The sequence below is a fragment of the Diplotaxodon limnothrissa genome, linkage group LG4 (assembly GCF_057381915.1).
Source record: "Diplotaxodon limnothrissa isolate DT_005_m linkage group LG4, D_limnothrissa_male_GT1.1, whole genome shotgun sequence".
Lineage (NCBI taxonomy): Eukaryota > Metazoa > Chordata > Actinopteri > Cichliformes > Cichlidae > Diplotaxodon > Diplotaxodon limnothrissa.
In genome coordinates, this window is record NC_140599.1 from 26985496 (window position 1) to 27008164 (window position 22669).

Consider the following 22669-nt stretch of genomic DNA (forward strand, 5'->3'; position numbering starts at 1 on the left):
ATGAAAAGCTGACCAAAGCTTACTATGGAATCCAGATAACCTGCTTTCAGCAGTCTCTGTGGACTGTCACGGTCTTGCTTAATGGTTTTAAATGATATCAGGCAGCAAATGTTGCTTTGAAACACCGAGTCTAAGCAAAATTCATTTATCTATCTTAAGTCAACCAGCCAAAAAAGATAACATTAAAATAACAAATACTGTTTTTGCTTGCATTATACAAACTTTGACTACACATGATTTTGTTGCCATTAAGCAGGGGTTTGATTTAATGGTAACCAGCTGCATATCCTTAAGACATGTCTGTCAGTGCCACCCACTGTCATATTTTTCCCTTGAGGTCTGCAAAAATCCAAGACTGGGATTTGCAAAACGTAAATGGAAAGCTGAAAATGTTGCATTCTACTGTAACGGTCCCAATAATCAGTTATATGAGAAAGAATTGTTGACAGCATGGTATTTTGACTGTGGCATTCCCATCCATCTGCAACTGACAGCTTAGGAACACATTACAAAACTGGCATTTGGGAGGTGGAGCAGGGAGGTGGAGGCGCTGGAGCCCATCCCAGCTGTCATAGGGTGAGAGGCGGGTACCCCCTGGACTGATCACCAGTCCATTACAGGGCTAACATAGACGCCCACATCCACACCTGCAGCCAATTTAGAATCACTATTTGTTTATGTAAAACATTTTTCTCTGACATAGTCAAATATTTTAAGTTATCTGGATGGATGATGGCAGCATGCTGAGGAATATCCTAAAATAGCTTATCTAAAACAAGAGACAATTTGCTAACTTTTAAAGGAGTGCTGTTAATTTCCATACTTGCGCACAGAGCCAGGTACTAAAAATAGACACAGAATAGCAGAAAAGTAAAACAACAGCACTGCAGAGAACTACAAATGGGGGATTTTTGCAGGACTGAGCTACACAACAACGAGCCACAACAACCAGTGAAAGATGTGCGGTTGTGAACGACATGTCTGATCTTGTTGAAATGCTCAATATTTTGTTGGGAAAGTTTGTCTCTTGGAAGTCATGTGGATGTTACTTTGGCATATGCAGTAAACATTATTACAGGCCAAGCACTCCTATAGCAGGATACATACTGCAAAACACCAAACCACAAATACTGAGGATGGCTTTACGAACGCAACCAGGAACACAAGGTGTTGATCCAGTCTCCATACTCCTCTTAAAGAATCCACGTACAACGTTAGAGTTGAAAACACCACAGAGCCCCACTGTCCATATCTGTCCATGCAGGTCACACAGAAGTGTGTGGTTTTAATGTTGCGGCATTTTTTTCTGACTCTCTGAGTCTTGCTTGCACCACTAATATGGGTATTCTGAGTGTGCACATTATCCATCATGCAATTTCCTTAAATATGCTGTAAATGTGCAACAGAACCAACAAGTTTTGAACTGACATTGTCTGTCTTTTATTACAAAGCCTGTTTGGTACACAAGTCCATTTGTCCTGACTAATTACAGAGATTACAGCGACCAGTATTTATATATATTTAGATGTCATACTGCAAAGACTACAACCACAGTACAGTGCAGGACTTTGTTGCCTAGAGCTGCGTTTTCGCAAAGCATTCGCTCTTCTTGGTTTTACCAACAGATTTCCATTGAAAGCTAATTTTCTTGGCCAGCCCCTTAGGTGTACGTTTCCATCACAAGAAGAGGAGCGTCCCCTGCACCTCATGAGGCATTAAACTCTCTCAATCCCCCTGAAGTCCTTCTCTGGTTGTCTCTTTATGTCCCCTGGAAATGCCATGCTTTCTCTCTCACTGTCTCACTCCGTCTCACTATCTCTAGATCTCTTTCAGTGAACCATTTTCTCAGAACACGTTATCCTACCACCTTACATAAGGGGGAAATTCCTTTATGCTTATGTTCCCGATTACTCTGCTATTCTAGAAAGTTCAACACTGTCAAAAAAACACAAAACATAGGTAGGCTAGTGTGGCGGTGTGTATGTGTTTGAGCATAATCAAAGTATATATACAGGCTCAATTATTATACATACATTTATTTAAATATAATACTACAATGTCTTTTACCCTGACAAGGACAAGGTTTGTTAACTTGTTAGTGATCATGATCACTGCAACTGGTGGTTTCTCTTTGCCAGCATAAAAAAGGATTTGTTTGATTTTCGTTGGACTGACCGATACTCAAAACGGTGGAAAAATCCAAGAAAGAATTATAGATTCATTTTTGAACAATAGCAAATTCAAACATCATGGTCAGACAAGAAAAGGATTCAGTGTTTTGGCCACTATGACAAGGGATGTGTTTGGAGGAGTAAAGGTGAACCTTTCAAACCTAAGAACACTGTAACAGCTGTCAAGCGTGGTGGTGGTAGCATCATCCCCTGGGGCTGTTTTGCACAAATGGTTAGTGCAATGAATAGTAAAATCTTCAACTTCTCCTTAATCAACAGGCAGATGGTTGAAACTTGGACACAGTTAACTGTTCCAACATGAAAACACACGAATACTGTTTTTGAGCTTCTGGGATGTCCTTCCCCAAGCCCCCATCTCAACCGTACTGAAAATTTGTGAACTATTCTTTAAAGCCGGGACTTTGCCAGGAAAACAAACCAATGAACTCTACTGATTCTGCCAAGATGAGTGGTCAAATAAACAAAAGTGTCTGGTCAATGTCCAATCTACTAAGAGACATTAAATTAGCATGACATTCATGCCCATGATGAGTGAATGTAAACCTTTGACTACAACTGTTTTCTATTTCTAATTTCTATGTTGACCCATAGCTCTTGACTCCCTGACTCATACAGTCAGTTGAAGTTGATGAATGAAAGTAGCTGACAGTCACCGAACAAAGTTAGTCTTAACCCCAGAATCATGCAGCACTTCCCAGACATAAAGGCAGCCATGAAAAATGAAAGCCTAAATGTTCCCATTCTAGATGTTGACCAGGACAAACATAGAGAACATTTCTTTCACGTGTCCCGGAGGTGCTTCCAAACAAAAAAAGAAACAGAGAAAAATTTCCAAAAGAGGCAAAACACTCGTAACCGCTGGTAATATGTTTCTCATGGTGATGCATTCATAGCAGCAAGGGAGGCAAATGCCTTTGGTTAAGCGGAGCTATTTATTCTGTCCCTGGAAACAGCTGAAGAACAACAAAAGTATTCTCAACAAAGAGTAGCACGACCTGATGCTGCTGCCTGTTTTCCTCCCGTCTGCGGTGACTGTCCTTCTACGAAATGGGGGCACTACTGGCACACATCATACTCAAAAAGCCACACAATAGGCACGTTCAACTCAAAGAGAACTTTTCAACTGTAAAGCTGGAGAAGAAACACTGCTAAGTTGATCCTTCAGGCTCAGTTTCAGTGTGGGTAAGCGCTTGGAAAGAAACAAAAACATTGCCAATTCTGTTGTTTGGATTTGCAGGGCCCGGTGCGCATGAATGCCCACTCACATGTACTTAGACTGTAGTTATACACACACACACGCACTCACGAGAGTACCCACAATGAACTCTGTCCTCTGACTCACTACGAGTTGGGAGGAAGTCCAGATTTCAAACTGTCCGGGAACAGATTCTGGTGGTCTGGATCTTTTTGAGCTTTTGATTTTCAACCAACAGCACTCTCTGCATTTACTATGGTCCTTGATCAGCAAGGTACTGTACATTCAGCACACAAATACAATACATACAAATTGTTTGGTTATATTTCATGTCAAACATGGCTCTCTTTCAAGCAAGACTTTAGTGATACTTCCAGCCATCATGCATAAAGCTAAGACATTTCTCAAATATTATCAAAAAAGTAAAAAAAAAAGTTGTCTTTTCTTTCAGTACCAAAAAAATCACCATAAACATATACTATCACACAGACAATAGGTTAGAGATTCTGGCTATGATCAAGCTTTTCAAACTGGAGACATTTTTTCATTCATATTAAAGACTTTGGGAGCAGCCACTGGCATTTTAAGGCTAATTTTGTTTGTTTTGGTTCGGCTTTCTTTATGACTGGTAACTTTTATGAGTTCTGTGGGTGTTGCAAAAGAGTTTGAGGGTAAAAGAGAAGAAAATGTGTCCTCTTCTGGAACTTGGTGACATTTTAGTTGAACTTACCGCCTCCAGGAATATTTTCAGGGTTTCCACCGCAATCAATTAGTCAAAAAGTCAGCTGTCATATCTTTTTATGCAACCGACACGTTCTATCCCCCTCTCGTTTTCCATCTCTTCTGGCTTTTTGTGTTACGCAACTCTTTTGCACAAAGGTATGGAGCGTATTTGTAAGTTGCCCTTGTGCTCAACATTGTTATTTATGCGTTTCGTTTTTTTATTGTATAAAGCTTCCGGCCAAATCAGTGTATAAAAAAGTGCCTGGAAACAATAGGTGGAGGCCAGACAGGCTATGGAAAACTGCTTAGAGAACAATGTGATCTGGAGAGCTGGTAATAAAGTCCCAGTAGTGCACAAAAGCAAAAACAGGTTCCCAGACTCACCTAGGCCTCCTACTGACCTCATGGACCTATTTGTAGTCCTGTCAAGACAGAACAAAACCTACACTTACATGGTAGAACAGATTGTTTCAGCCCTTCAGAAGGATCAGGTGCAAAGAAACTAAGTTTGAAAGTCTTTACATTTGCCATGTTATCTGTGCAGGAGTGTCAGTCTTCTTAGTCCATCATTTATGACTGGTGAAGGACATTCAATGACTGAATGCTTAGAGCACAGAACTTATTCTTGGTTGGTATTTTTACTAACTGAGTCCCTGGTCTGGCTCCTGTACCGGTGCCACGTGTCAGACTGTCAGCCCCAGTCTGTTCTACTTTCTAATTTGCCGCCTCTGCTGCATCTAAATTAAGGAAAAATTGCATAAAATTAATTTCTTTAAGTCATTACACTGACTGTCTGCACGACAGTTAAGCCCCCTGGTGGTTTGATGAGAACCTCTGACTATAGTAATAATATTGACCATTTTTCTATCCCTGTCCTATGGTTTATGAACAGTTCTAAAAGTGGAGAAGCTGCTGAGTGCTAATAGCATGTTTTGTGCTGATATCCTCAAATAAAATACACAGTACTTTTTATCACAGCCATCTAAGTCTTTATGGTGTTAAAGACAACATCTTCATGATAATGATATTTAGCTAAGTGGATAATTTTCTCAGTGTTTACTTAAGTTCCTTTAAATCATATTTTAGTACAAAAGCCATGACTAGGGATAGGATTTAGTAAGCAGTATTAGGGTAGCAATAAATAACTCGCTAATTTAATCGTTGTAAGTGATGGAAATGTGTAACAGCAGCCTAAGAGTAATAAAATTGTGTTCCTTTGTCTGAATGAACTTGGATCTTTGTGTTCTTAAGAATACAATAGTAAACTATATGAGAGGTTTGACTTTTATTAATTATCTGGAATTCTAACACAATGCATGAACTTGTGTGGTTGGAAAACAGAAGACCAAATGACAGTATCAATATTATTGCAGCTGCAGTGTACCAAAAAGGTACAGTGAGTCACCCCATAAAGACGCCGAAGGTGCTGAGAGCCATTCCTGCGAGAACAGTCATACAGCAAATGTGCAATATTATGTAGTTTGGACTTGTTCAGTCTGCAGAGAAGCTGCCCAGTAATTAAAAAAAATACTAAAGTGTAGCTAGGCCTTTGCAGTACAGAAAACTGATTTTGTGCTGTAAGATCTTTAGTTGCTGTTGTTGTAGCTGTCTTTTCCTGACAATATCATCAACCTGTTTTTCTCTGCCTGCATCCAGAGGACACCAAGTCCTAGAACAGCTGAAAAAGCATCTCCGGTATCCTCAAGAAAACTCTACTACAGCTCGAGAAGAAACACAAAATTCCTGAATACTTGTTTCCTGCCAAACTAAAGTACACTTATTTGTTCACGTTTGCTTTAGATAAAGGAGCAAAGTCATAAGCTCAGTCTCACTGCGATTCTAGCTTTGAAACAGCAGAGTTAAATTCACTGGATGTGTAAACACAGCAAGATATCTGGGGCTCTTATGCAAGTTCACTTTCACCCCTGGTTATACAGGACACACTGGGAAATATCAAATTAAATGAGTTTTTCTAAGAAGAAGAAAAAAAAGAGACAAAGACAAATAAAGAGTTCTATTATTACCCTGGGCTGTTGAAGCCCCCTGCTCCCCCTTTATACAACGAAAGCATGTGAATAGAGAACATTATGTTCCTCAACCCAGAGTGGTGGACGATGTTTGTAGTCAGGCTGCTCACGTTGCCAAAAGGATGTCTTAGACTTTGTCTTGGCAAGTCAAACTAAATTGGTCAAAAGTAACTAAGTACATTTATCAACCACTAAAATAAAAATAAAAAATGTGGTTTAAATAGAACTTCATACTTCCACCACACTGCAGCCAGTTGCCACAATTAACAGAAAGCATAATCAAAAGTCATTATTATACATTAAGACTTGGATTTCCAAGATATTCTACCAAAGATCAACAAAATTATACCACCTTTACCTCAAAAAATTCACAAGTGCACTCAGTAACTATATGATTAACAGGCTATTTTACATAAAGTACTCGTTATTTTGATGTCAATACTTTTTTACTTTGAGTACGATTTTAAAAAGGATGACTTCTACATATCACAGATATTTGCTTCAGATAAAGTTAAACAAAATCTTTCAAAATGGGTCAGGACACAAGTGGATACTTCTTTTTGGACTCATTATAGAATAACATCCTTTAAATCATCATGGTTGTGTTTAAGAAGGGGCCAGTTAAAACATATGTTTTCAGTTCATCAGTGCACTAGCAGATACATTTCCTTATGACAGGTAGCATCATTGGTCAGAAAGTACTATAATAAAACCAGCTGTCCAAATATTTAGTCAAAAGCAACTTTAGGGGTCTTTATTAGCTCTAGAGTGATCAAATCAATTCTCCTTTTTTATGAACCATCTCAGCTGCATATACTACCCAATAGTGCCACCTAGAGGAGGTTTAAAGTAAAACGAATCATTATACATATAGTTTGAGATTTTATGTAAAGTGTTTCTAAAAACTTTAAAGTCCATACATTAAGTTTGGCATGATTGAGAAAAAAAAAAGTCAAAATGTATTTCTAAATACACATTTAAAAAAGGTAACTTTTGTATGTAGCACTTTATAATAATTTCACTCTATTAGGGCATTATTACGGTATTAGCAAATGGTTAATTCGTCATTTATATAGCATTATTCCCTCTTGTTATGCCATTCATTAAGATGTATTATGACTGATATGATTATACTAGCAGTGATGTAGCAGCAGTGATAGCTATAGCTGTATATCGTGTAACAGTAACAGATGGATAAACATACATAAATAGCATATTAAGGATGAGTAATGATATATAAATGATGACCTAAGCACTTACTAACAAACTTAATAAAGTGCTACCTTTTTGTTTTTGCTCTACTGCTGCAGCAGAAAGTAAGATAAGCAAAAATCAAGCCAAACACCACATTTTAAAGCCTTTCCCACTTTATTGTTCGTGTGATGCTTAATCCTTTCTGACAAGATCATGTCTGCTGTATGTGGTTCTTACTGCTTTCTAACTGTGTCAAATCAAAAACAACTGAGCATAAATGAAAACATAATACAGGACCCAAAATCTAAAGTGAGACTGATAATGTGCAATGATTTCAGTGCAACATTTCTACAGAAAATCCACCTACTAGGACACCTATAGATTCCCCTGTTGTCACGTAGATCGTCAGAGAGAACAGAGACAAAACATATCAATGGCTCAAATGGATGAAAAAGTCTTTTCATTTGCAAAGAACTGGTTAACATTCCCTTCAGAGCTATAGAGCTCTGTGTGAGGTTAGTATGCATTTTCTTTCTTATTAAACCAAATAGATGAGCTGTGCAGTGCACAAGGTTTTGACTGAGAAATGATTCTGAAAAGCAAAGAAAATTAGAATATAACAATACGAAGACATACAAGAAAATCAGAAAACAAGTCTGTCATCCCCTAAATCCATCAGCAGCAGATATGAACTTTAAACATGGTGTATATGGTACATAAGTTGCAGTGCAATAAAGGGAGAAAAAAACCCCAAATGCATAAATAACATTTAACTAAATAAAACATAAAATAAAAAGGCCCGACTAAAAGAAGACAACAGATTAGAATCAAGGCTATTAAGGAATGAATAAATAATTATGTTTGAATACATATTCCAGATACCAATTCTAGTGGGAAGTTTAAAACACAAGACACGATGACGAGTGACTAAGTAAATAGTATGTAGTAGTTATGTAGCTATGGTAACAAGTAGGTGGAAACTGCATCACACAAAAAAATATCACTATTCACCACCACACAAATTCAACAGATTAGAGGCATGAACAGAGGAAGAGGATTTGTTCAGTCTTCAGCTCTGCCGTCCAGGATGCTTTCAAAGTTGAAAGGTAGGAACTTAAAGCCGTTGCCTGAGTAAAACTTGTTTTGGAACTCCACCCTACGATTAAAGAAATCAATAAAAATCAGTCTGAAAAAAAGACATATATACTTTCATACAATAACCTTGTCGTGCATACAGTGACGATAGTTGGCAGCTTGGTTAATGCTGAGCAGAGCAGTAGCGGCTGATGCCCCCTGCTCTTCATTCCACAGTCTGCACACACCTGCATAAGCTCATGTCTACATCCTGGGACAGACACCTAAGCCTCTTCCCTTCAGGAAAATGATCAGGGTCTATTTTTAAAAAAGGCCAATGCTCAGTGATGGCTGGATGACCTTTTAGCTGCCATGGATAGCATTCATTCCAAAGCCCGTCTGGTGTGGCAAGAAGAAATATGTAGTATTACATATTGCACATTGTGCGTATCAGTTTTGTCAGTTTGATGTTCAGTAATTACATGGTTTCCAGATATCACTGGAAATAAAAATATTTTGATTGGGGGAGGGGTCGTTTAGTTTCCCTCGCTTAAAATGTAAACAGACTGTCCATGAAGACAATTTGTGAAAGCACGCTCAGCCAGCATTCCTGTGGAAAGGACAATTTCGTGAAGGCCGGCTGCAACACAGACGTGCTCTGTGAATGTGCCGGTGAACTATAAAACCAGCGTGACATTCAGCAAAGCCAGACAAAGACATTTATGAGGAGGCAACAAAGGCTCATCGGTGCCGAGCCACAGACTGTTATGCATGCCACACATAGAGCATAAATGAACAGCACCACATTGACAAGAGCAGACTTATTCCAGGACAGAGGCCAGGAGAGATGATTGGAAAACCAGTTTGTTAACTTGAGCACTTGGGATGGTCACTGAGACATTAATTGTAGCCTGCAGGTGGAGCTAGAGCTTTGCTTTTGTAGCAATGACAGTAATTTGCCTTAAGGAGTCCTATCCTTCAACACTAACAAGTTTTCACAAAGGTATTAGTGTATGTTTAATATCAAACCCAAGCAAATACATATACAAATCCTAAAAAAACCAACATTAAAACTAAACTTACCAATGCAGTCGCAATGCGTGCAGAAACGCTGACAGCCCTTCCATAATGAGAAGAATAACAACTGTGAGAACAGCGAAGATGTAAAATACTATGGCCAGAAGGATGAAGCCTCCAAGGCTGCGAGAATAAAGGCCTATGCGCATCACCATGGACCACAGCACCTCTGACAGCTCTGTGAATAAGAAAGCACATACACACCAACTTTACTATTCTGATTCCTTTGAGAGTCAAAGCATTTAGGTGTTAATACAGTGAGCCATTTCTCTTACTAAATAACTGAATACTGCAGGTGAAGTGACTTACGTGCATGAGCCAGACTGAGGGCCCAAAGCCTCAGATAGGAAGCAGTGTTGGAGATACAACCCAGGCAATACTCTATGGTGTGAATGGCCTGATGCACTGCTACATCCGCAAAGTTAAACTGTGGGTAAAAGTTAGTGGTTTCATTTACTCAGCATAAAATAAAATAAAAAAGTAGAAAACAACATCTCTACAACAGGTCCTGAGGTCCACAGAGGAGAAGTCAGCTTTAATGTGTCACCAATGATTGAGGGAATTGACAGAAAAGCCATTTTTTGTTGTAGATCATCAACCCCGAAAATAAAAAGAGGTATCATCATCATAAGAACCTGTGAACCCAAAGAGTCAGCTGCCCTCCTGATGCCTCATGCACATCACCAAGACCATAGGGAAGCACTGGCCTACTGGCACCCGCCACATGACGAATCCCTGCCCATTTTCAATAGAATACATTTAGAAGTCCCTGACCGGACCATACAATGACAAACATTCAGACGCAACTAGTAGCAGCAGGCAATGGTTGACAACAAAGCAGAGGCAGTAAAGGAAAGACTTTGAAGACATGTATATTAACATGAGGGGATAGGGTGCAGGTGGATGTGCAGCATGAGCTCCTGTCCTACCTCTTCCTCCTCACAGGCCTTGAAAGCAGGTGACAAAAGGCAACGCTTGGTTATTGACATCACACACACGGACAGGCAAACGTCAATAAACAGGAAAGTAACAAGAGAAACCAGTTAATTATTTAAAAGGAGAATCGAGTGAAACCAACATTAGCGAATGAGCACACTGTGCTTTCAGATCATCTTAAAATAAAACGAGTAATCAGATTACATAAGTAAAATTATGAAGTCCAGGTAAAATAACTCACTACTCGCCATCTGTTCATGGTTGTGTTAAATCTGTGCAGGAATTACAAGAAAATGGATCCATAATGTCTGTATTCATTATTGATGTTGACAGTAAGGGTGGAAATGGAAAAACAAGGCATCAAGTTTCTGTCTCCAACTAAGGTTGAAAGACTAAATTATTCAAAGATGTGAAAAGATCCTTTAACTTGTGCTTCTCCCGAGTTACTCCAGCAAGCTGCTGTCCTGTTGTTACTTATGCTCTGTATGCAATTATTGTAATACAAAAAGACATTAACTTTTGATGTTTGACTTCAGTGTTATTGTGGGAACACATCTTTTACCTCAGGTTCATCCTCAGATTGCTGTGCGAGCTGGTCATGCTGGATGATTTCAGCCTCATCCTCAGTGGGCCCATTGCCCACCCTGATTCCTCCAAAGTTCTGTGTACCCTGTAACACAGTGAAACGTAATGAGGTAATCTATTTAAATCTATTATAAAAGTATATTGAGTGACTGTGAGCGCGGACTGTTTTATCTTACCAGATGCTTCCGCCACAAATACTGTCTTCGCATAACCAGAGTTTTTACTATTAACATACAGGGGACACATGCCAAGGCGATTACCACCAAAAGGGATTGTATGGCCATCTACAAAAAAAAGGTGGAAAGTAAGTACAAGAGAAAAAAAATAAGGACAGTTAGATGGATCTCTTCATTCATGACAAAAAGAAAGTTGCAAGTATGCTGATCTCACCTGTCCTCTGTAGAATAGTTTATTATTGGGGTCATTGTAATTGAACAGGAACATGTTAATAAAGGCAATAAGGAGACTGGGAGCATCCCTGGAAGTGCGTGCACCATAGGAGACCCACTTATAAAAGATCAGAATGACTAGGTAGCCAAACAGGCTGGCCATGAAGATAATCTCTGGAATGAAACCCAAGTAAATATTCAGGGGCTTGTTGAAATACCTGAGGAAAACCACAAAAAGAATATTAGAAGTCCACAAATTCAAAAAGAAAAACATAAGAATCAATGCATAATTATACATAGGTATGGAAATCTCACAGGTGGTTGAAGAGACTTAGCGTGACTCCAAACAGCATGTGAATTACCCCCAGGATAACAGACATCTTCATCTTGAAGGAGTTGAGGAATGACAGCTTGTTGACAGAAATGCTCCATATCTGAGACATAATGCAATTACGAATTATAAACTATGCGAGTATTCAGGTTAGTTTATGTCTGCCAATGACTGCTGACTTTTGTGGATTTTTTTTGTAACTGACAGACAAAATAGCTGACATAGATGTATAAATATGGAGCTCCAAAAGATTAAAAACAAAATGATTTACTGGATCAATGCCAATGGGGTACGGCCCATTGAAGACTCCATCAACTGCTGGGTCCAACTGCAAAACTGTACTGCTATTAAGTGTACCATCCCTGAACAGAATGAGGACAGAGATCAGATTTTTGAGCTTACATACTGAACAAAAAAAGAAGTCCCTGTGTTAAAGCTCTTGTCAATTATTACCAGTGACACTTACGTCCAGTTGCCTCCAGCTCTGGAATTGAACATTGGTCTGACACTCCATCCAGACCCAAACACATTTAGGGACTTTGAGAAGCAGTCATTGTAAATAATGCCAGTGTACATTGAGAAGACTCCCATCAGCAGAATTATGTAGCGCCCCCCAAACATCATGTTGAATATCTGTCACAAAAAGATATTGAACTTTCATAAGGAAACTGTGAAAATAAAATGCACGATGTCCTGTGGAATCGGTGCTTGTGTGTCATCGACAAGGGATGGTTTAGGACTAATGAGATGGTAATGATGGGATCCATACCTCATTATCATTCTTCTGTGCCATCAGTCTGCTTTCTCTTAACACAAGGTATAGAGCAGCACAGGTCATGAGTGTCCCATGGCCCAGATCACCAAACATAACCGCAAATAGGAAGGGGAACGTAATGATGGTGTATGGTGCTGGAGACAAGGAGGCAGGCATCATACAAGGGTGGAGGGTGGTGTAGTATGTCAATAAAGAAATAAATAAATGAATGAAACATGCACAATGTTCCAACATGGTGATAATGGTTGATGAGGGAGCTGAAGTAAAAGCCTTTTAATTGTCTGTAACTCAATACTTAAGGCAGCTGAGTAAACAGATTATAGAAACCTACTGCCACATTATACAAAAAGGTCCACACAAACCAGCTGGGCATTAACACACAGAATTCATAGTTTGCTTACCTGGGTTAATCTCACGGTAGCTGCCAATTCCATAAGCGTCCACAATGTTTTGGAAGCCTGAGGTGAACTTGTTTGTCTTGTTGTAGGTTGGAGGGGTCTGTTTGGTCTGCATTCTATTGAGGATTGAAGGCACAGTAGAGCCGCTCTTCTCCTAAAACCAAAAAATAAAATAAAAAAAAATATGAATGTCATGCAACAAAAGTCCTAACTTTAGATCATCAAGCCTGGAACAATGCAAAACTAGCTATTCCAAGAATCGGATCATGTGCTGAGAGCCATAACGAGTTCTTGTTATTGTTACACCACATGTAGAACTAGACAATATAGCAAAAAGGACTCAACCATAAAACAAACAAAAAAAAAAACCCAAAACATTTAGTAGAAACTGATTTTTTTCAAACATGAAATCATCTTCCTTGTAAAAACCTGACTGGCTAGTTTACACCAAATATAAACTGCTCCTCTGTTACTCACCGTCCCCCTACGCAGGGCAAACTGAATGGAGTCCAGGTCTGAGATGGGACACCACACCTCAGCAATCAGACACTTCTGAGTGACATCGATGTTGCACAGGTTGAGGGTGTGGTAGATGGCCTTCATCTTCCTCACCTTGATAAACCAAACTCTTATTGTCTTGGCTGCAGCCTGCAGGACCCTCTGCCTGTGGTCCTCAGTCTGGTTAAGCACCTTTAATGACAAACAAGAGCAGTGATGGCCACAGTAGCAATACATTTTTTTTGACATGATCAGTGAGATCATGAAGAATTCTTTTGGCCACATAAATAAATAAATCTATGAATGTCAATGAGACTCTCTAAAAACAAGTCACACAGAAAGCCAACAGCCATTCCTGCCATCATGTTTCAGCAGAAACTGCATCAGTGTAATGGTGGTGCCTTTCTCCAAATCAGACCCATTATTAAAACTTCTGAATATAATTGTTAGAAACTGTCATGTTCTTCACTGACATTTACCATTCATAAAAATACAATAACAGGTGTGTGAAATATAATACCTTGCAACTAGACAGTGTAAATGTGCGTATGGTTTTGTACAGTAAAGGTTACACACATCTCTGCACCTCAATACACATTTATTTTCATTTAGTTTCAAGTTCGAATGCAATCATTTTACTAAAACCAAGGACACGGTTAATGAAACTACTGATTCATTTTAATAATTTTTTTCAAGTTTCTATATCTATCACAATATTACTATAATTTTTTTTGATGACCTTGAAGGTAAAAATCTAACATTAGGGCTGTGTAATATTAAACAGAATCGAAAGAAAACAAAAATAGTATAAATGAATCAGACGTTCCTTTTACTGGCATAAATGGTGAGCAAAAAAGGTCATGCTAAAGAGCAACAGGGTGTCTAATCCATTAAGGGATTCCCATAAGGGAGACAGAATATTCACAGGTATGTTGCTCTATGACTGAGATTAAAAGCCCAGCCCATGACTAGCAAAGAGAAGGCTCATATCTATCTCTGTTGTCTCCCACACCCAAATTCTTGCCTGCTATTGAGACAACACTGACATGCCGTTCTGTTACGTGGATCTCATGCCCAAGTAGCAACAAGCATAATCCACAAACACAGAGATTCACATTCCCCCAGCATGCAGAGGAGCAAAGAAGTATCCATTGATTTGTCATGCACAGGGCATGTTGAGTATCAAGCAACTGTCTTGTGCAAGTTTTTTTTTTTTTTTAACTTCCTGTGGTTTAAACTGTCATTGTTTCATCAATATCTGAGTACATGACACTTGAACTGTGCTGACACATCAGGTTGACAGAGTGAAGTAGCATGTGGGACCTCAGTGATACCCGAGTCTGTGTAACATGATGTAAAATCCCCATAGCACTGCATGTACAGTGGGTAAAATAAGTATTAAAAATAAACATAAAATAGTGTAATAATTAAAAAAATAACACAGGGAAAAATAAAAGTATTGAACATGCTTGAACTGAGATTTGTTGAATATTTCATATCGAGAAACTGGTCACATGAATTGCTCAGGTAGGATTTTATCAAAAAAGTCTCTGTACATTTTCCCATTAATCCTTCCTTTAATAATATAAATTTCGCTGTTAGTATGGTGTTTTTGGGATGGTAAGCGGTGCCTTTTGACCTCCAAACATGGTGTGTATTATGGCATCCAAAGAGTTCAGCTTTGGTCTCATCTGGCCAGACTGCATTCTGTCAGTATTTCACAGGCTTATTTTCTTTAGCAATGTAGTCTTCTGTGGTGAGCATGCATACAGGCCACGATAGTCAAGTGCATTATTTATCGTTTTCTTTGAAACAATTGTACCTGCTGATTCCAGGTCTTTGTATAGCTCTCCACAAGTGGTCCTTGGCTCTTGGACAACTCTTCTAATTATGCTTTTTACTTTATGGCCCCAACAGTGCTCACTGCAACCTTCACTAGTTTAGAAATTCTTCTGTAATCAATGGCGTCAGTATGTTTTGCAACAATAAGGCTGCAAAGGTTTTGAGAGAGCTCACTGGATTTACCCATCATGACATGTTGGCATCTTGGTAATGAGACAACGTCTTTTAGGTCATCAGCTGGGATTGAACTAGCTAACATTAATTTGAACTAAGTGGCAGGATTGTTTTCCAACTCTAAGATAAGTTTCCATGCTTTTTTTTTTTTTTTATATATACCTTTCTTTCTTCATGTACTCAAAACCTTTTCTACTGTTTCATTTCTCATTATTACACTTTATGGACATCTATGGTTTCATTTCTTTTTATGTATAAAATGGATAGGTTGTTACTGACATCTGGTGAGAATTTCATGTCAATAACCCCTTTAGATATACATTTACTTAGAAAATGAAAACTGATTTGTGTTCAACACTTCTTTTACCTGCTGTAACATTACATGGTCAAAAACCAAGAGGAGTGTCATGTGCAAAGCAAAAGGAAGGAGGGATTCCCTTGAGCCACTTTGGGAGTAGACAACTGTTATGAGGAGTTAGGAAACACACTGCACTACTCGCACAAGAAAAACAAAAACGTGGTTTCCTGTTAAAGGACATGTCTCTGCACAGAAAATAACTCACATCCTCATGAGCAAGAGGAGGAAATGTGGTAACGTCTTCATGACAAAGAAAAAATGTCTTGCTGACAGAGCAAAAATGAGAAAAAAAAAAAAAAAAAAAAAAAAAAAAGAACCAACCAAATGAAGCTTGCTTTTCAGTGTTAGTAAGACAGTTCTGAGTATGTGTATTTACCATTTGCAGGTCATCAATGCGAGCATTCACCCCAGCAAGCATCTCTTTCCTCTCCTGTGGGGTTTCTGGACATGGGTACAGTGTCGCTCTGAATCTAGAAACACATTAATAAGTAAGCAAAAAAAATCTATTGGTCAACGACACTTCATTAACAGTAGAAATGCAAATTCACCTACCCCTCACAGATTTTCTTCACTCGATTCTTCAGCTGGTCTCCTTGGAAAAATATGATGAAGACAGATTTGTGGACTTGATCACCCTGTGGAAACATCACCAAGTTAAGTTAAAAAACACAAACATCTCAACTACTTTCACAATTGTTTCATTTGTGAGCAGCACTTACCGTAGTTGGGTCTTCCAAAGGATCTTCAATATCTGCCTGTCTCAGGAACACATTACCTCTGCAAACTCTCCATAGCATCCTCTCAAAGTTGGGAATCCGCTCCCTGCCAATGACTCCAGCAACAAATCTATAGAATATGTTAGAAAGATAAATAAAGGAATATAAACACCCTCTGATTAACTTCAAAGACAAGAAAGCTAAAACAATCACTTTTGGGTGTGGACTGAAGGAATTCTGAACTGCAGATAGATTTTGCATGGATTTCTGCTTTAGGTGACCTTGGATGCCTGACTAAGAGGGGCAATCAGAGCTCATCTGTGGGAGGTATTTAAATTGTGCAGTACTTCAAAACAGACTCACCCTAGCCTGAGAGGAGCCACTCTAACGGGCTCATTTGGGTCCATGAGAATGGATGACTCTTCAAGTAAACTGGGATCCTCCATCTACAGGACAGACAACAAATCATTAGTAACAATAGCAACATAATCATTTCTCTACAGTGTACACACACACACAGACACACGAAAACTGCCATGAAATGTCTCAAACTGCTTTTATTTACAGCAACGTTGACATTCAGATGGGAGCTTAATAAAAAAAAAAAAAAAAGTTTCTCACTCCAGTTAATGGCTGAACATCTTTTTATCTGGCTTAATGATTCACCTTCATCAAACCTCATAATAACTTGTAAAAGATGACCTAACGTGGTAAGTCAACAGCCAGGTTTGCTTTCAAAGGCAGTGAAGTGAAATAGGTGCTGGCCAAAGGTGAAAAAGCAAGGATTAAGTCTGGCAAATGAACAAAGTGCCTGGAATGAAATCAGTGTCAAGTACTAAACAGCAGGGCGTTTAATGTACAGGAACTACTGTGAATAACCTGTGTAAATGGGTCAGCATGTGAACAGCCATAAAAAGACATGAGTGCAAACACTGCTTTACCAAAGCGTCAATAACAGCAATAAGTGCTTCCGTCTGTATGAAACAAAGACCATACCAGGCAGCCTATCAGCAGACTGTAAGCCATCAATGACTTCCCAATTGCCACAATAAATACATTTCTAAAAGTTAAGTATTGTTTTCACTATAGCCTGTTCTTGGATACAAAACAAAAGCCATTTAACAATTTGCTTCTTCCGATGTTACTAGTTAAATATTTGCTTCTTTTTGATTTACAGTTGGAGATTGTAAATGTAAAAGTCACAATTCCCTTTCTGGCTATGGCAGTGTTATACCGACAGGCTGGAGTGCTGCTGTTTTATAGGCCTGTGTGCAGTTAAGCTGACCTCATCAAAAAATTGTTGTGTGCGACGCAGAATGTGCTTGAGCTCGGTCAGTTCCAGGAAGTTCTTCTTTAGCGCTTCTTGGTTGGTGTTTATTTCCTTCAGTTCATTCTCCAGTTTCTCAAATGTGGCCTATGGAGAAACAATGAGAGGGATTATGAGCTGACTGAAGTAGCAGATGACAGCACTTACACTTATCTTTAAGAAACAAAAATCACCTCCAAGTCAATCATGTCCCTTGGAAAAGGAACTTCTGGGTTCTCTCCTGTATCGAGTATTGGGATGTTAGCCTTCTTAATTTCTTTTTCCACAAACCCTATGAGAGAAATGTAAAAGAAGGTTTTCAGAAGGTGTTTAAAAAAAGGCATACAAGTGAATGGTAAAGCTTGGATAATGAACTACCATCTTCATATAACTGTATTTTAATACTTTAAGGGGTGGAAACTTAACTAATGCAGTTTGGTATAGAAAAATGAACATTTAAGAGCGCTCACTGAGTTTACGATCCATCTCCTCACATCGTCGTACTTCATTGACAAACTTTCTCTGGAACACATTCACATCAGGATTCAGCTGCAAAGGAAAAACACACAAGGTTCAACGAATATAAACAATTCAATTAAAAGAATATAACCAATAGCTGCCATAATGCAGGTTTTTGTAAACACTATTTAGACTTAATATATTCTGTTAAGTCTAAACTCTGTAATGGGTATAGTTTCTTAAACTAATGGAAACAATTTGATGATACAAGACATGCTGATGCACAGAGCTTCTGTGTTACTGTCCATCTTACGCTCAAGAACAAAGCTTCCCTCAGGACTTGTCAGGAATGGCTTTTCTCATGCACGTATGAGGGTCAGCTGTGAGCACATGATGCAGAAGGCATCCACTCTCTCAATAGTGCCACTAATGATGTTGTTTACGTCACCACATGCATGACCGTAATAATTAATTAATGCGACTTTCAGATAGTAGAAGATAATAAAAAGTAATGCTTTAGAAGTTTGATTAAAAAAAACAGACTTACGTCACGAAACTGGACCATCCCAATCTCTCCCAGTTCACTGACACAACAGTAGGCAGCTTCCGACTGGAGGAAGAGCTGAGCCAGCGTCATCTCTTCACTTCTGAAGAGCTCTCCCATGTTGCTTCAAGATGTGAGCACTCAGCACCCGTGAATCCACAAATCACCTCAACAAATATAAAAGATTAGAGAACGCTAAAGCAAAAAAAAAAAAAAAAAAAAATGTAGTGGACCTTAACAGTTCTACATTCTGCACTTTTCTCTGTCACTAATGAGGAAGCCTTTAACAGTGAGGTGTTAGTTTAACACCAGTGTACCAAGTTTTTTTTTTTTTTTTTTTAAGAAAGAAGAAATAAAAAAAGCCAGGCCTCATGCTGATCTCATGATCAGTGCAAGAATGCACTTATGGTCAAAGAGTTTGATCTGGGCTACTGCAACACAATAAGAGGACCTCATTTCTGCTGTAAATATAAAACACAGGTTAAGAGCCAAGGCCATGAGAAAGCACCTCTTAAAGAGCGTTTAGCTAAAACTAAAAGGTATAGATTTTATGCTTTGCAGCTAAGCAGTATAATAACCCCCTGCTGTAAAAAACTACCACACAAGGTTTATGTTTGGATTAAAGGGGAGCATGTGACCTGTAGCTGTAGTAAGCTTCACCGACTACAAGACCTCCATCACCACTGAGTGTACATGTAACTAAAGCAGGTTTGGAAGCATAAGCAACTACACCTTTTAAACGCCTTGCATTTAGCTCAATAATTAACAGCAGAGGCGCTCAAACACGTCAGACAGGTGGTACAATCACCTGACTACAGAGGCTTCACCCATTACAGCCAAACAAGTCAGAAAGCCTACAAGTAGCTGCTTAGAATAAACAAAACCTTTGTCATTTTTACAAGGTATTGATTCAGCAACACTACCATAACAGAAGAGCCAATTAGCGATGGTGGAGCAATGCAAACACGAGCTGACAGCAGTGCTTAGAGTAGCCAGCGTTACTGGTTAGAGGCGAACTTTAACATTAGTGCAACGACATGCTATTTTACTATTATCTACTGAAATCGGGCTGTCTTAACTTGGATAACAATTAGCCGAATGAGCAGCCGAGCTAACGCTAATTTGGCACACCTGTTGTTCAGCAATTAGCTTCACTTACTTAGCCCACAAATTAATACATTAGTGTTAGCGTAATATTAACAAAATTGCTTATAACCTTACAAATAGTTGTCCTTACTGTTTACGTGGAGATCGTCTCTTCCTTTTTATCTTACAGTTGCCTCTTTGCTGTTTGTTGTGGACTGCTCGGCCGTTTGACAGGGTTACTCCTCGACTTTCGAAGCGGAAGTGTCCCGGAAACCTATGACGATCGACGACGCCGACGAACCATAACCACGTGATCACTATACAACCACCAGGACTTCGTTCTTAAATCTTTTTGAAACTTTTATTTTGAATGCCCTCGCCGGAAGTATTGACTTTTTTTGACAAATTCCAAAATATATGAATTGAGAGTACACAATTATAATACAAAAAAATGATAGCCTGCACATCAAGAAAACCAAAAGACAGACTTACTTTACAAACGTGTAACAGAGACATCAAATGACATAGAAATTATGACATAATCCTTAAACCCACTCAGATTTTATTCATCACACTATGGTGGATTTCTCCATAATATTTCTACAGAATTTTGAACTGTAGACCTATTTAGAATATGTATATGTATATATAACCATGAATAACCATTAAAACTGTTAAACACTGTCCCCATTTTTGTATAATTATCTATTTCAGGATCAATCAACACTCATTCCAAACTAGTATATACATTCAAAGCAATGACAAGAATTCTTGCATGTGTCAGCTCTGTTTTCCACACTCTGAAAAGCCAGTGGCCCCCACCCCCACCCCTGTCCCAACCCTTCTTTTGAGCTCTCTTTTAATCTAAATTCTAAATGAATTAAATGGATAAATGGATTCTGTTTTATTGTTGCATTATTTTTTTATATTCCGGGCATTTGTGCTTGTAGATAGCCACATAATGTACTCACATTTATACACATTATGTACACATCATTTTTCTCTTCTTACTGACTGCTCACATTGTTTTTATCCATTCTTGCAGCACTATATTCTATATGCTATAAGCACTTTATCTACCTCTCATTCATGGGCAATTTAGAATCACCTATTAACATAACATGCATGTTTTTGTACTGTGTGAAGAAGCTGTAAACCCACACTAGGTACTCACAGTTTTTTCTTTGTTTGTTTGTTGTTGTTGTTTTCCAGGATAAAATCTATAAGTTCTTCAAATAAACCCCATTGAGTTTGTTTGGAATGGTTTTGTTTGTTTGTTTGTTTTGTTTTGTTTTTTCTTGTGGCAAAGACCTAATTGTTTTTCAGTCAATGTCCTTAACCAAGTTAACCGAGTAAGAGATGGATGGATGAACAGACATCAGAACCCCTGTAAAGAAGTAATTTTGGCATTCATGCCTTGCAGAAGTATCAATCTGCTGTTGTCTGTTTTAATACATTGTTGTTTAGTAAGGCCTCCATCACAACTACATCTGTTCTAAAAGAGCTTCTTAGGAGAGACATTTTTTCATTTTTTATCAATACATATTATTGTTTTTTAAAGATATATTTTCCATTTATCATAAAAAAAAGTTACAGTAAATGAAGTTCTAAGAATGTAATTTAATTTCGCTGCCTAAACAAGACCAAAATTGTTGTAATTGATGATTTTAAAGAGGTTCAGAAGAAGTTGCACCCGCCTTTGTGAACAGAGAGAAAGTATCTGATGGGGTACCAAGAGAGGAACTGCGGTGTTGCATGGGGAAGTCTATATTGATGTGGTGAGCTGTGTGGTAGGAGTGGCAGATGGATTCAAATTGTATAGATTTTAGACATTGTGATCTTTAGTGATAGTAGAGATCAATCGGAAGACAGCCTGGAGAGGTGGAGCCATACTCTGGAGACAAGAAGAATTTAAGTCATTATAGAATAGTAATATAGAATACATGTGTGTGAATGAGAGGAAGGCAGGTCTAATGATGAACCTACAATGGGTAAAGGTAGTGAAGGTGGAAGAGTTTAAGTACCTTTTGCAATATATACATTTATATGTGTACAAAATATATTCAGCAATATATAACACAAGCAGAAAATGAAAGGGGAAAGGTTCATTTGCATGAACTTCATCCTGACCTCTGGTGGTCAAAGAGACTCTAAATCTCAGCTCTTACTTTGAACAAACCAACCGGAAGTACTACTGCGCTATTGCACGTGAAATGACAACAGTAGCGTACAACTGTTGTTCCTCCCGGAGACCACTGGAGGGAAGTGAAAGTGAACCACGTTAGTAAATGATTATCTTAATAGTTAAGTTAATAGTATTTGTGTTTTTTGATTAAATATAACGTTTAGGACCAAGTTTAATTGTCAAAAAAAAAAAGTCCTCTAATTTCGAGGCTTCTCTGTCCTCCTTACATTGGCTCCCTATAAAGTTTAGGTTTCAATTTATACCGCTTTCTATTAGTGAACTACAAGAGCCATCGATCTCTTAGAACAGCTGATCAGTGCTTGTTGGGGATATCTAAGTCTGCCCTAAGGACAAAAAGAGACCGCTTATGGGACTGTGGCTTGCAATCTATGGAACTTACTGGGAGTGAAGTAGTCTAAGTTAATAATGAGAGTGTGCAGGCTTGTTTACATTTAGTTTTATCTGTTTATACCATTTAAATAGTTGTATCTTAAGTTTTTCCTAAATTGCATTTTTGTTTTTGAAGCACTTCTGTTCTTGAAAAAATTCTATATAAGCTTTACTTACTTACTCTGTTCAGTGTAGCTGTGATTTAAAACTCTTTC

General features: G+C 38.5%; 1 protein-coding gene across 2 annotated transcripts; it reads right to left on the reverse strand.

Annotated features, from left to right (window-relative positions):
• Positions 1-8211: 8211 nt before the first annotated feature.
• Positions 8212-20141, reverse strand: atp6v0a1a (ATPase H+ transporting V0 subunit a1a). 2 transcript variants are annotated; one of them, XM_085352720.1, is made up of 22 exons: positions 20031-20141; positions 18797-18960; positions 18261-18339; positions 17985-18082; positions 17770-17898; positions 16848-16930; positions 16488-16614; positions 16321-16403; positions 16145-16238; positions 13374-13586; positions 12900-13050; positions 12493-12632; positions 12190-12356; positions 11995-12085; positions 11708-11826; positions 11394-11610; positions 11180-11287; positions 10981-11088; positions 10412-10456; positions 9792-9909; positions 9489-9660; positions 8212-8487 (listed from the first exon to the last, which is right to left on the reverse strand). In XM_085352720.1, exons 2-22 carry the CDS (start codon positions 18911-18913, stop codon positions 8394-8396), a joined length of 2553 nt encoding a protein of 850 aa, XP_085208846.1. In that variant the 5' UTR covers positions 18914-18960; positions 20031-20141; the 3' UTR covers positions 8212-8393. The 2 variants fall into 2 exon arrangements, with proteins under 2 accessions (XP_085208846.1, XP_085208845.1); XM_085352719.1 differs by lacking the exon at positions 10412-10456.
• Positions 20142-22669: the final 2528 nt, after the last annotated feature.